We start from the raw sequence: 13,109 nt of genomic DNA on the forward strand, positions 1-13,109 counted from the left end.
AAGATACATTTTTGTATATTAAACAATAAAATTTCTAGTTTGTTCTGAAAAGAAATTTATACTACTCAATTTTGTATGAAAGTGTAGATATTTGGATAAGTACGTCTGTGGATAGGAGCAAACATGAACGTGTTAGGATACAAACACCTACGATGGAAGCTACATAGGGTTACACACAATATTCCGGACTAGAAAGAAATGGACCAGAAGAGATACATGGAAATTATTAATATACATAGATATTTATGTGCAATTGTAATTCCACACTATTAAACTAAATAATAATAATTGTTGTTAAAAAATAGTAATAACCACTATTTTTAACAACTATTATTATTATTTAGTTTAATAGTGTGGAATTACAATTGCACATAAATATCTATTTAAGTGCCTAATTATATATTCTTTTTTATTCCCACTATGTTACCTACTTTGTTATGTCCTTTATTTTTTCTTTTTTTAATTATTTTTCTTTTAATATAATCTCAGTGTGTACTTGTGAATGCATACATATATATATATATATATATATATAGATTTATACATATATAAAAATGTAAAAGGTTTTATATGTAAAGAAGTTTGTGTCATACTTGCAAATATCTTATCCAAATAAAATTTTTAAGAAAGAGTAAATATTAATTATTTGATTACATCAGATCAAACTTATGGAAAAAAATCTGTTCATGAGACCTCTGGAGCCATCAAATACGACTCTGACTAATCTGATTGCAGTTCCACTTTCTTGTCTGTTTCTCAAAAACCTTAATTGCCCCTTACACAAAAAACACTCAGCTCAGCCTTGATAATATTCCAATGATTCAGATCACAACCCTCAGAAATAATTTCCTCCTTCCCACCTTACATGGGTAACCCCACTCCCAAAGCTTCACACTGGATTTCATACGCAATTCTTTCGATTATATCTTAACTATATTGTGCAAGTATTTTTAGATTGTAGACTTCGTTGCTACGAAACATCCCAGCACTGACCTTGCAAAGCCTTACTTTTGCTGTGATCTGATAAGTACATTTTTAATATGTAATATTACTTCAAACCCAACCATTAGTTTCACTTTAACTGCCACTGGCAATAATGAGATCATTACCAGTAAAGGGTCAGTTTATGTATGCATAAGAAATAGCAGCAAGGGTAACTCTGCCATTCATGACCTTTTCTTTAATTGACCAAAGGTTTTATTACCTGTCCTGCAATTCAATATGAATATAGATCTGCCCTACACTTTAATTCCTCTTCTGTGCCATGAAACAATTCAAAAACAGCTCCTTCCCCAACACCATCAGATTTCTGATTGGCCTGAGGACCCATCAACACTACCTTATTATTCCTGTTCTTGGTACTCTTTATTTTGTAATTTATAGTAATTTTATAGCTTTGCAATGTACTGCTGCCACAAAATAATAAATTTCATGTTATAAGACCATGATACTAAGCCTGACTCTGAATAGTAGCCCTCAATTACCTGATCATTCAAAAACTTGTCAACTTCCACTTTAAATATCCCGTGAACCAACTTTAGAACATTAGAAAGTTTTTGACAAGAACAGGCCATTCAGCCCAACAAAACTTGTCAAACTGCAACCCCTCCTAGTAGTACAGGTTCCATCTGCCCAAAAGGCACCCCAATATCCCATGAACCTATCCCCCTCTAACCCACGGGTCCCCAACCATTTTTGCACCGCGGACCGGTTTAATATTGATAATATTCCTGTGGACTGGCAGACAGGGGCCGAGTGTTAATCGTGACCGGAATATAGGTGATAAGTCAACTATAAGTCACTTACAAGTGGCTAATAAACTCAATTTCATTTCTAAAAGGGTTTCTCTAATGAATTTAATATTAAACACACAGCGCGTATTTTCCTCACATGAATACAATGATAAGTCAATTATGTGTCACTTATAAGTTGTTATGAATGTAAAGCAACTCTGAGGGGCCGAAGGGTACAAAGTCGCCCCCTCCTTTTTGAGAATCGCAAGATCACTATTAATTCGGGTCTGGGACCCAGGAAATGAGAGAGAGACACGCAGAATACACAGGGTTTGGAATGTGTCCTGGCCTCAGCGAAACGGAACCACTGATAACGGCTATTGTCTCTTGGAGATGGAATTGTGTATTGAGTACTGTACTATTCATTGAAGCCCCTCGGGGACAACCAGAGTGGTCTGGTTGACGGATTGCATCATCCCAACCTGATTGACATCTGAGACCCCGTGAGTAAGGATAAAAGAGGGCCTGGGGAACAACCCCTTTGGACGCACCAGGAGAAACGCTGGAAATCCAGTGACAGCGTTTTATAGCAAAAGCCGGTGGGGGCTCGTGTGTGTTCTCCCGTGCCAGGGTGGCGAGCTCACCACGGAAGAATGGTTTAGCTAAAGGAGAGGCCACAAGTGAAAGGCCACGACAACGAGACTCCAGACGGATCGAAATCATAAAAGGAAAGCCGGCAAGTTTTTATCCAAATCTCTCTCTCTCTCCAACAATTGCAACACAGCAGTCCCCAAAGGCTGCAGCCTGCATGAACTGAGTGAACTTTATATTTCCATCGGACAATACATTATCCCCTAGACAACGATAGAGCTTATTTCTTATTGATTATTATTATACCCGCACTTTTAGATTTAGTATTGATGACATATATTATCTGTATATTTGCATTGATATTATTTTTGTGTATTTTTACTAATAAATACTATTAAAAATAGTATCATCAGACTTCAACGGACCTCTCTATCTTTGCTGGTAAGTGACCCAGTTACGGGGTTCGTAACAAAGTCAACAGCATCATAACATTTTAAGTAACGTTTGGTTATTAAACACACAGCACATATTTTCCTCGTATGAACATATAAAATCATTGCAACACACCAATATCGCTGAATCAGTGGGAGCCCTGGGCAAGACGGTCCCATCGAGGGGTGTTGGGAGACAGCGATACTCGAAGGGGGTTCCTTATGTCCGGTCTACTCCGCAATTTAGCTTTCACAGCATTCATTGCAGAAAACCCCGCTTCGCAGAGATATGATGTTGGAAATGGAAGCAACGTTTTCAGTGCTTTCGTGGCTATGTCAGGATATTCAGCCTTGACTTTGATCCTGAATGCTGGCAGAGATGTTATGTCAAACATACTTTTCAGCCCAACGTCATTTGCAAACTCGAGGAGTTGTTCTTCTTCCCGTGCTGACATGGATGGTTCACCGGCCACATTCACAAATGGGTCATGGACCGATTCCTTTCTTGGGTCATTTGAGGTTGGGAAGTAACACTTGAATTCTGTCGACAGTGAAGTGATCATGCACCAGCTGTGAGAAGGACGGTGCAGCCTCAGTCTCTCCCAAAATCCCAGCTAATGTTGGGAACATGTCAAATATGCCCCTGTCCACTCGCCGTCCCCACAGTTCCAGTTTGGCTTTGAAAGCAGACACTTTATCTGCCAACTTGAAGGCAGTTGTCATTCTCCCCGGAAGTGACAAATTGAGTTCATTGAGCGGGTTGAAGATGTCACACAGATAAGCGAGCTTTGCTATCCATTCCTCGTCACATAGTGATTCGTTAAGCTGTTCCAACAGCTGTGCTTCGATGTCCTCCGCTATGTCATAGATTCTCCTTGAAACTGTGGTAGCTGAAAGAGAAACCTGTGCCATCTTGTTAACTGCAGCTTCTCACAACAGTTCACGGCACATGTCCTTGGCAGCAGGCAGAATCAATTCTTCACCAACAGTGAAAGGCTTCTTAGCCTTAGCAATACGGCTAGCCACTGAGTACAACGCTCTCAGAGCAGCAGCATTTGTGGAGTGGTGGCTCTCAGCACTTGCTTCTGTCCCGCTTGCTCACGTTTTTTTTCCACTCAAAAAACTCAACGGGTTTCTCTTTAAGTGCGGGGTACTTGGACTCAAGGTGCCGAAGCAGTCCAGAGGTCTACATTGCCTCATTAGACAGATTGTCTCTACATATCACACACAGGGGGCTTGGAGCGTGCGAGTCACCAGTCGCAGTAAAGCCATTTTTGATGTGTGACTCTTCATATTTTCTGTTGAAGGAAGCTTTCTTTTTTTTTTGCAGTCTCGACCTCAGCTGTCTCTGTGTTATCATCAGCGTTAGGCCTTTTATGTCCCTGCCACCTCTTCCAAAGAAACTTTCAAGCAACATTTGTTTTTTACTCATTGAGTAGTTGTAGGTTAATGACCGACTGATGACCTTGCGTGCGTTCAACAGTTCAACACACAAGTATAAATCAGCCACTGCATTATGCCGTAGGTATCGCGTACCCTACACTGTAACCTACGCCGTAGGGTGACGTACACCTCTCCAGACCAGCGTTGCGGCGACGCAGACTGCAACAACTGTGATTGGTCTGCTTGGTAGCATCGCATTTCTTCCTATGCATTTCCGGTTGCTTCTTCTCCGCCATGTCTGTACACCGATACAAAATAGATGAACCAAATCGTCAAATCTACCTGATTTGACATGCCAACATGCAAAAATGTTTGAAATGCATTTCCTCGTCCATGTTCCTTGTGAAGAAATTCAACATTGTGGCATAGAAACCCCACCGCCAACTAGCGTTTTGGCACACACCAACACATGCTCGCTAAGGCCTAGAATGACGCCTGTGAAATCAGGGCTACGGCATAGGCTACAGCGTAGCCCGTACGTGGCGGTAGATAGGAGATCATCCACTGTTAAGAGCTGATACAGGTCAGTGAAGATGCAGGAGACAATAGCCTGGTGCTCCTGAGCGGGATCCTGTTCGAGGCATAAGAGGGGTAGTCTGCAAGTTGTTACCTGCCCTCAGCAAGGTAGAAGACAGTCCACCAGACTATTACAGCATCCCGTCTTATCTGCTGGTTTGATGGTGAGGTTGGGATTAGTGCAGAGAGAGTGGAGAGCAGCATGTTTAGAAGGAATGAGGTTAGAATTGGAGAGAGAAGTCTTAAAGTCAAGACGGTTGATGTCTTGTCAGCAGTTAGTGAAGAAAAGATCCAGAACAGGTTCAAAGCAAGGTTTCCAGGAAGAGGAGGAGGGCTGAAGATGGGAGAAGGGGTCATCAATGTGGGTTGGAGAGTCCTTGCCAAAGAAGTAGGCATGGAGGTGGGCGAAGAACTTGGCATCATGGAAGGTGCGGAACTCATTGAGATGCAGGGCCAGCGGGACCAAGATGAACGTAGTGCCTCAGAGAGGGGAAGGTCAAGAAGGTCCCTCTTTGAGATACCCCCACTAGTGCAAATAGCATATCTACTCAGTCAAACTCCCACAGAATTTTAATAAAAATGAAGATTTTTTTCAATAAAAATCACCCTTCATTTTTCTGTTCCAAAGAATATAGATCAAATTTATTTTGTGGCTTGTGTTCAGACAACTAAGAATTAACCCAGTGATTCCTTTTCGACTGCTACCAATCCCAATAAACCCTTTCCTAAATAATGTAAATAAAACAGTGCTCCAGGTACAGGTCTCACTACTGTACTTATTTCTAAATTGTAGCCCTCTTGTGACAAAGGCCAAGATCCTTCTTTAGAACCTGCTGCAGCAGCTTAGAAATATTCATGATCTGTGTATTAAAAGTTAAAGTCTGTCCCGAGCCTTATAGGCTCATCAGGCTGGTGCTTATGCTGGTTTCCGTGGCGTGAAGTGACTGACAGTGCGAGACTCCCCCTTGGATAGGATGCAGTCTATTGCGAAGTTAACCCCCAGCATTTTGCCGGTACCCATTTTCAGCTGGGTGGACTGGAGCAATGGTGGTTAAGTGCCTTGCTGAAGGACACATCATGCTACCTCAGCTGGTCCAGCGCCTTAACCACTTGGCCACACGCCACAATCTGCGCATAGGAACACCTAAATTCCTCTGTACTTCACTCATCTTTCACCATTTGATAACTGTCTGTCTCTTACCTGAAGTGCAAAATATTACACTTACCCACATTAAGCTCCAGCATCAAATTCAACTTGACTGTATCCCGATGCAGAGTCCAAATTATCCTCTTTGCATTATCCAGTCACCTGCCTTAATTTGTGACATTGGCTAACTTGGATACCTCATACCCTGCCCTCTCCTACTGGCCTTTAATATAAACCATTAATAATTGAATCCAAAAACTGATCATTGGGACATTCCACTGGTTACATGCTCCCAGTCTGAGGAAGATTTATTAATTCAGACTCTCCTTATTATGCAACAACCAGTCTCCAATCCATGATAACATACTTCCCCTATTATCACAATCTCTTACCTTGTGCATCATCACTTTTATGTGGCACCTTATCAATTATTTTCTAAAACTCCAAATACACTACATATCAAATTCCCCTTTATTGACTCTTCCTGTTACATCCTTGAAGAATTCTAGCAAATACATCAATAATGGTTTATCTTTCACAAAACCATGTTGACTTGCCTTGATTACATTGAGCTTCTCTAAGCAATAAGTTACTTCTTTGTCGATTACAGACTCCAGCGTCCTGCGTCAGTAGATATTTAGCCAAAGAGCCTACATTTAACATTTTCCTCCCTTCTTGATCAATGGAAATGTCACTGTTTGATTCTATTATTTACTCATCATCATCATATTCTCCTAGAGTCTTATTTCAAAGTATTTCGCACAAGGCTTGGGAGTGGGAGAACTGGTCCCGACCCTGCCAGCTGAATCTGAAGACTGGAAACTGTACCTACAAACATGGATCAGAATTAACAGCATTTAAAACTTTATTTTCACCCAATCAGATCGCTTATTCGGAACATGGGGATTAAAAGAAATTAATTTCTACCAGTGACAAATTAAATCAACTCGCGACCGTCAATACCCGACTGTTAAAGAGCCTTTAAAGGAGGATGCTTCACTTTCCCACAGCGTGGCCGGTGGAAGCCACCCGAGGTCCTTACTTACCTCCTCCCTCTTCATACATCTTTCTACCTTGATCTTTCTTTCGGCCCTCTCTACACAAACGACCTGTGAGAACTCACCTGCTTCCCCTTCCATCGCTTCAGCGACGACAGCTCTAACTCGGCCATGTTGGCTTCCACTCGGTAGCCGAGGATCACCAAGCGCCGCTCCTACTGGCCACTACTGGATGCCTTCTTTAGTAAACCGCTCTCCTATTGGTTGCTTCTCCAGCAATCTTTAAACAGCTGGCGAGCCGACGCGCCCGTCGCATTTCGCCATGTGCTCGACAAAAGCCGGGAATGAAATAAAGACCAATATTGCACGCAAAAATATAATGTTCCTCAGATGGGAATGAGAAAGGATGTTCTTGCCATTGGAGGGAACGCATCAAGGGTTTACTCAACTGAGTCCTTTGATTGCCTTAACTGACTATAGCTAGGTGACCAGATCTGCACACAATTCACCAAATTTGGCCTCACCAAGGTTCTACAACTTAAACATCCCCAACTCCTCTGCTTAATACTCTGATTTATGAAAGCCAATGTGCAAATATTCTATTTACCCCATCCACCCATGAGGGCACTTTCAAGAAATGATGTATCTGTAACTCCAGGTCTCGATTCTGCCACACTCATCAGTGTCCTACTATTATCTTACGTTAAGTCCTACCCCGTCATCCCAAAGTTCAACACCTCACAAAGTCCGCATTGGTTATTGGACCTCCAAAATATTCCACATGAAATTTAAACTGGAGGTGGTGGAGGGTGGACTTAAGAAGGGGATGCTTGAAGAAGAAGAGCTTGTCGTAAATTTAATTGGGTTTGATTGTGTGACTATGGTAGGATGAAGATTATTTCATGCTTTAATTGTGTGGGGGAAGAATGAATTGCTGTACACATCTGACTTGGTAGTTAGTATTTCAAATTGAAATGAGTGCCCTCGCCTGCTCCTATTAGGTTTGAGTTTGGTGTAGGATTGGTAGGCTATGTCAAACCATTTAACATTTTGTAAAATCAGGTCAGGCGGTGTGCTTCATGTCTATCTTGGAGAGAGTTCCACTTGAATGAATTCAAAAGTTGGGTAACACTCGCTTCCCTCTCATGGGTATTTGTGACAAATGGGGCTGCCTGTCTTTGGACTCGCTCGGTGGAAGTAGTCTTTTTGTTTGTGTATGGGTCCCATGCAGTAGCTGCATATTCCAGATGTGGAATATTCCATTAAATTCCATCTGAAATTTTTCAGCCCATTTTTCCAGCTGGTCCAGACCCCACCGCGAGTTCTGAGTCTACACACCCAATCTTGGTGTCATCCGCAAATTAGTTGATCCAGTGAGAACCACCAAAACAAAAACCACCAGGAAAATCGATTTTCAGGGACTCAAAGGACTGCAAAATAAATAAATAAATGCTCCACTCAGCCACTCCCTCGCAAACGGATGGTCCCTAAACAGCAGCTGTTGCAGAAAGCCCACAGCCCCGCACTGCCTTCTGTGAACACTAATCAGAAAAAAAAACGTTCAATTAGAATGACCAGGCGATTTCACGTATAATTAATTGTAAATTCAAGGTTCTGTAACTTATTCTGGAAAAACAATCAAGTTTGAAAAGAAAATATTCCTGATCCACATGAATTTGAAAGCTGAGGTCCAATAAAAGAACACATACTGGGTAGAATAAGCACAGAGTTCCAGAAACCAGCCGACGTGTATGGGAGAAGTGATCTGAACAGCTTCTCCACTGACACTGCACTTGACCTAAATGTCCTTGACTCAATTCTTAAACACATCATCTGCCACAATCTAGGCACTCCCTGATCAAGCAAGAGGTTGAAAAAGCCACCGAACAGGTTAAAAACATAAGGAGAACTCTATTTGAATGCTCAGAGGTAGAGGAAGGTAGGGCCAAGGTAAACAAAGGCGACAATGAGTGACGGAGCGAGCACCCTCTCTCTTCCCGTCTCCTCTTTCCCTTTCTTCCATGATCCACTGTCCCCTCCTATTATATTCTTTCTTCAACCCTTTTACCTTTTCCACCTATCCCCTTCCACCTTCTTATTTCATTTGCCCCTCCCTCAGCCACCTGCCTACCCTCTCACCTATTACCTGACAGCTTGTACACCCCCCCCCCTCCACCTTTCCAGTCCTCATGAAGGGTCTCGGCCCAAAATGCTGACCTCTGTGACATGTTGAGCTCCTCTAGCACTTTCCTAGTGAAACGGACTCATTGGTAGGTCTAAAACGGAGCCTCCTGGTCTGATGGGTCAGCCACTTGTCAGGACTGGAAATCAAAATTATGAGTAAATAAACGTGATCAATAACAATACTTTTCCATGCTGAGAAAGAAAAAGTGGATTTAAATTTGAGACATTCCAATGATTTTCCTGACTGTAAGGCTGTAATTGATCAGAAATTACCGAATCTAACTCCAATGAAGTACCTATCACTGGTTTTTGAACTTGTCATGATCCTATGCTGCTCAAGCTAAGATGATATTTATCTGATTATGGCTCAAACCAAAAAAAAATCAGGAGTGACACACTTACAAGCAAAATTTAATTTTATTTGAAGATTATAAACAAGAAATATAAACCATACACAGTCATAATAAACAACTTCAACAAAAAACGTAACTTCGAAAAACAAATAACTTTTTTTTAAAAGTGTGACCTACCACAAAAAGTCCAACACAATGATTTGACACAAAACCTTGTGACGATGTTTATATTTTTTACTTCTCATAATTTCTCCACAGAAACTTTTTTTTAAAAAAAACACACTTTTGGATGTTCCCCCTTTTACAGCTTGTTTTCTGTTTACTAAATGTAAACAGCACTTGGGTGCTTTTAAAATAGAACTTGGTTATACGGCAGCTTTCACAACCCCAAAACATTCCAGTGTTGATGGAGTTCTCCAGAAGCAAAAGAAAAATACCTGACAGACCTGAAATTTTAAAAAAAAATGAAATGCTGGATGGAAGTAGTAATTTCGGCAGTAAACGTGGAGAAAATGATTTAGGTCAATATCTTAAATATATTGGAAAAGCTCATTTTTGAACAGCAAACAGCTGCTAACTGAGGGCTTAATCGACCAGTTTACACAAAATGTGACTTTGAGGGACAAGTGCTGCTAAATGAACTCTCCATTCTTCTTCAAATTGTGTCACGGGATTTTTTTTAAACCACAGTCACAACTCCAAATAGTGAATACATGCTGGCCTTGTCAACAATGTCCACATCCCGAGAAAACAGGGCTGACCCATCTGATCCCTAGAAACCACAGAAAAGCCTAGAATAGCTTTTCAGCCCAGTAAAATAAACCTATAGCATATTCCAATAATAGTCATCTTCAAGTTAATGGTTCTTCCTTTGCAATGTTGAATTTAATAGTAATTTCAATTAAGTAGCATAAATAATATGAATGGTGCCTAAAACATTCGAATAGTGAGCAACACAACACTAGATTAAACTGTACAGAGCTGAAACTGAATATTGCCGGACTGTTTTGTTGACTTGGTGGTTTGATGGTTTGTATTCTGGGTTTTTTTTGCTAATTTTTTTGCCGTCCGCACCATTTTTTTTGGGTGGGGCGTGTTGGAGGTTTGTTGTTTTTCTTTGAACAGGTTCCATGGTTTTTCATGGCTGTCGAATCTCAGGGTTGTATACTGCATACCTACTTCGCTAATATGCGTACTTTGAATCTTTAACCTGAATAAAACTATGTGGAAATTAAGAATAAACTTGACTTATTCATGCCATAAAGTGAAGCGTACAATTCACTTAAGAACAGATCTTCATTCCACGTCCTGATAATTTTCTATCTCAGTTACTGCCCAATGTGCCATTTATTTACTGCTGGCACTTATGGCTTTCAGATTATTGGTTCTTTTCAGAATGTTGCTGACAAACAGGAGGCCAGATGCCCGCTCGATGCTTTCGATTGGAACCAAGAAACTTTCAAGGGGAATATTCTCCGAAACCGGCAGATTTGGCATCACGTACGACCGCAGTTCAATTTCTCCACTGTGCTTCTCCAGTATCACCACTTTAAAGATGTGAGTTGGAACTGCAACACTGTTCTTCCCGATGACCTGATACTTAACATACATCTTCCCGTCTGACTCCCGCCTGATCAAAATATAACCAAACAATAACCACAAGAAATACTGCAGATGCTGGAAAACCAAAGTGACACACACAAAATGCTGGAGGAGCTCAGAATTATTAACTAATGCCAAAAGCACTGTAACCAATGTCCTCACAGCAAGGATTCATAAGCAACCCGATACTCAGTTTAACGTCCTTGTATTTGGCATAAGGATGTATGGGGTGTCCAGGGAGGGGTAGCACCTCCGCTGAAGGGGTTGTCATATCCATCCTGGGGCAGCTCACTCACTTTAGTCCCCAATGGACACTCAGTTCTTAGCTGTGGCTCCAAGTAGCATTTTACAGCAGCCACACTCCAGTACACCATTTGGACAGGTGGGCCTCATACCCTAGTGAGACAGGAAGACACCTGTCTCTGACGCCAAGCCAGCTCCGGCGGACTGGGTGGATGAGACCAACAGTGAGATCAACTGACCAGGAACGCAGCTGTGGAACGCTTCCTGGAGAGCGTAGGGCATGACAAGGCACAGAAGAAGTCATGGTCATTCACTGCAACCAAGGGAGACCCCTGCTGTGACAACTACAGGTGTCCCCCCGCTTCACGAATGTTCGCTTTACGCCACTTCGCTTTTACAAAAGACCTACGTTAGTAACCTGTTTTCGCATTACAAAGAGGACTTTCACTTTTACGAAGATTTTTCCCGTATGAATTAATGGTTCTTCGCTTTACGCTATTTCGGCTTAAGGAAGGCTCTACCTTTGTAACGGGGAGGGACACCTGTACTTGTTCCACTGGACCCAGTCTTCCGAGGTCAAGAGTGGAACTGCCCCACTTACCCACTTTAAAAACTCTCCCGCAAAGGTTTTGAAGTACTGTTATACGACGGACAACCATCCAAATCATTTGGGATACAGAAAAGTATTAGACACATAGACACGCTAGGGTACCTACGATTTTTGCACAGTACTGTATTTGTCAACATAGAGTGGAGAGCGAGTTTGTAAATGTGACGGGAGGAAAGGATGTTGGGAATGATGAGCGTGGAGAGCCATGGGAGGGGTGTGGGACACCACTCAGAGAAGTGCCAGGGTGTGGGGGGGGGGGGTGGCACGGGTACAGACACACCCAGCCCTGAGACACCAGGCAAGGTCATTTGATTCCAAACAATTGGTTATTGATCATTACAGAATGTCTCTCTGGTGACATTCCCTCTCCCTTCCCCTTTCCCCAAACACGATTCCCCTCTCCCTGCCCCCTTCCCACGCTCAGTCCACAATGGAGACCCCTATCAGAATCAGGTTTATCATCACTCACGTATGCCATGAAATTTGTTTGGTTTTGTTTTGCAGCAGCAGGTCAGTGCAATATATAAAATTACTACAGTACTGTGCAAAATTCTTAGACTCCCGAGCTATATATAGACTTTTGCACAGTTCTGTAACTATTGGTCAGTAGGGGTTTCCTTGCTTAGAGCAGTGAAATGGGATCAATTACTCCCATTTCATAAGATAGACAGGACTTAAGTTTGGCATCTCAGGCGACAGACCTCATGTGTCGGCTGAGACGCCGATAGTGGATTTGAAGGGAACTTCTTTTTCATGACATTATACACATCTCTTTTCACTGTATCTTGACTGTTTTTTAAGTAGAAAGAGTACAATGTTGCTCATTCCCCATTTGTCCCTAACAGCTTCTAGTTTGTGTCTAATATCAAGTAGGTGACCAGCTCACAGGATGGTAAGGCCACACTTCCCAACACCCCATACGTTCCTGGCCTCTTCCACGAGCCCCAGCTCCAGAATTCAGGACAATAACTCGGGATTTGGTGGTGTACTATTATCCTTTTCTTGTCACACCATTCCCCTACTCCTTCAAGATATCCGTTCATCCCCATAAACCCGCTTAATCAAAGATGGCAAATTCCTCTTACCTCATCCTACTTCAACATGTGAACCTTGGCAATCCACGAGGCTTTTTGGTAATTCAGCTGTGGAGGTCAAGTCACTCGGTACATTTAAAGCAGAGGTTGATAGGTTATTGATTAGTAAGGGCATCAAAGGTTATAGGGAGAAGGCAGGAGAATGGTATTGAGAGGGAAAATAA

At 42.1% G+C, this 13,109-nt stretch overlaps 1 protein-coding gene across 2 annotated transcripts in view; it reads right to left on the reverse strand.

The window, feature by feature from the left end:
• Positions 1-13,109, reverse strand: part of spout1 (SPOUT domain containing methyltransferase 1) — a 36,146-nt gene that overhangs the window by 16,895 nt on the left and 6,142 nt on the right. Inside the window, exon 1 of one of the 2 annotated variants that reach the window (XM_073052361.1) lies at positions 6,985-7,096. The exons of the other annotated variant lie outside the window; for it this stretch is intronic. Within the exon in view, the coding sequence (XP_072908462.1) occupies positions 6,985-7,032 (48 nt within the window). The 5' untranslated portion in view covers positions 7,033-7,096. Of the gene's footprint in view, positions 1-6,984; positions 7,097-13,109 lie in introns of those variants that run through there. 2 annotated transcript variants of the gene reach the window in all.

The sequence above is a fragment of the Hemitrygon akajei genome, chromosome 7, assembly GCF_048418815.1.
Source record: "Hemitrygon akajei chromosome 7, sHemAka1.3, whole genome shotgun sequence".
Taxonomy (NCBI): Eukaryota; Metazoa; Chordata; class Chondrichthyes; order Myliobatiformes; family Dasyatidae; genus Hemitrygon; species Hemitrygon akajei.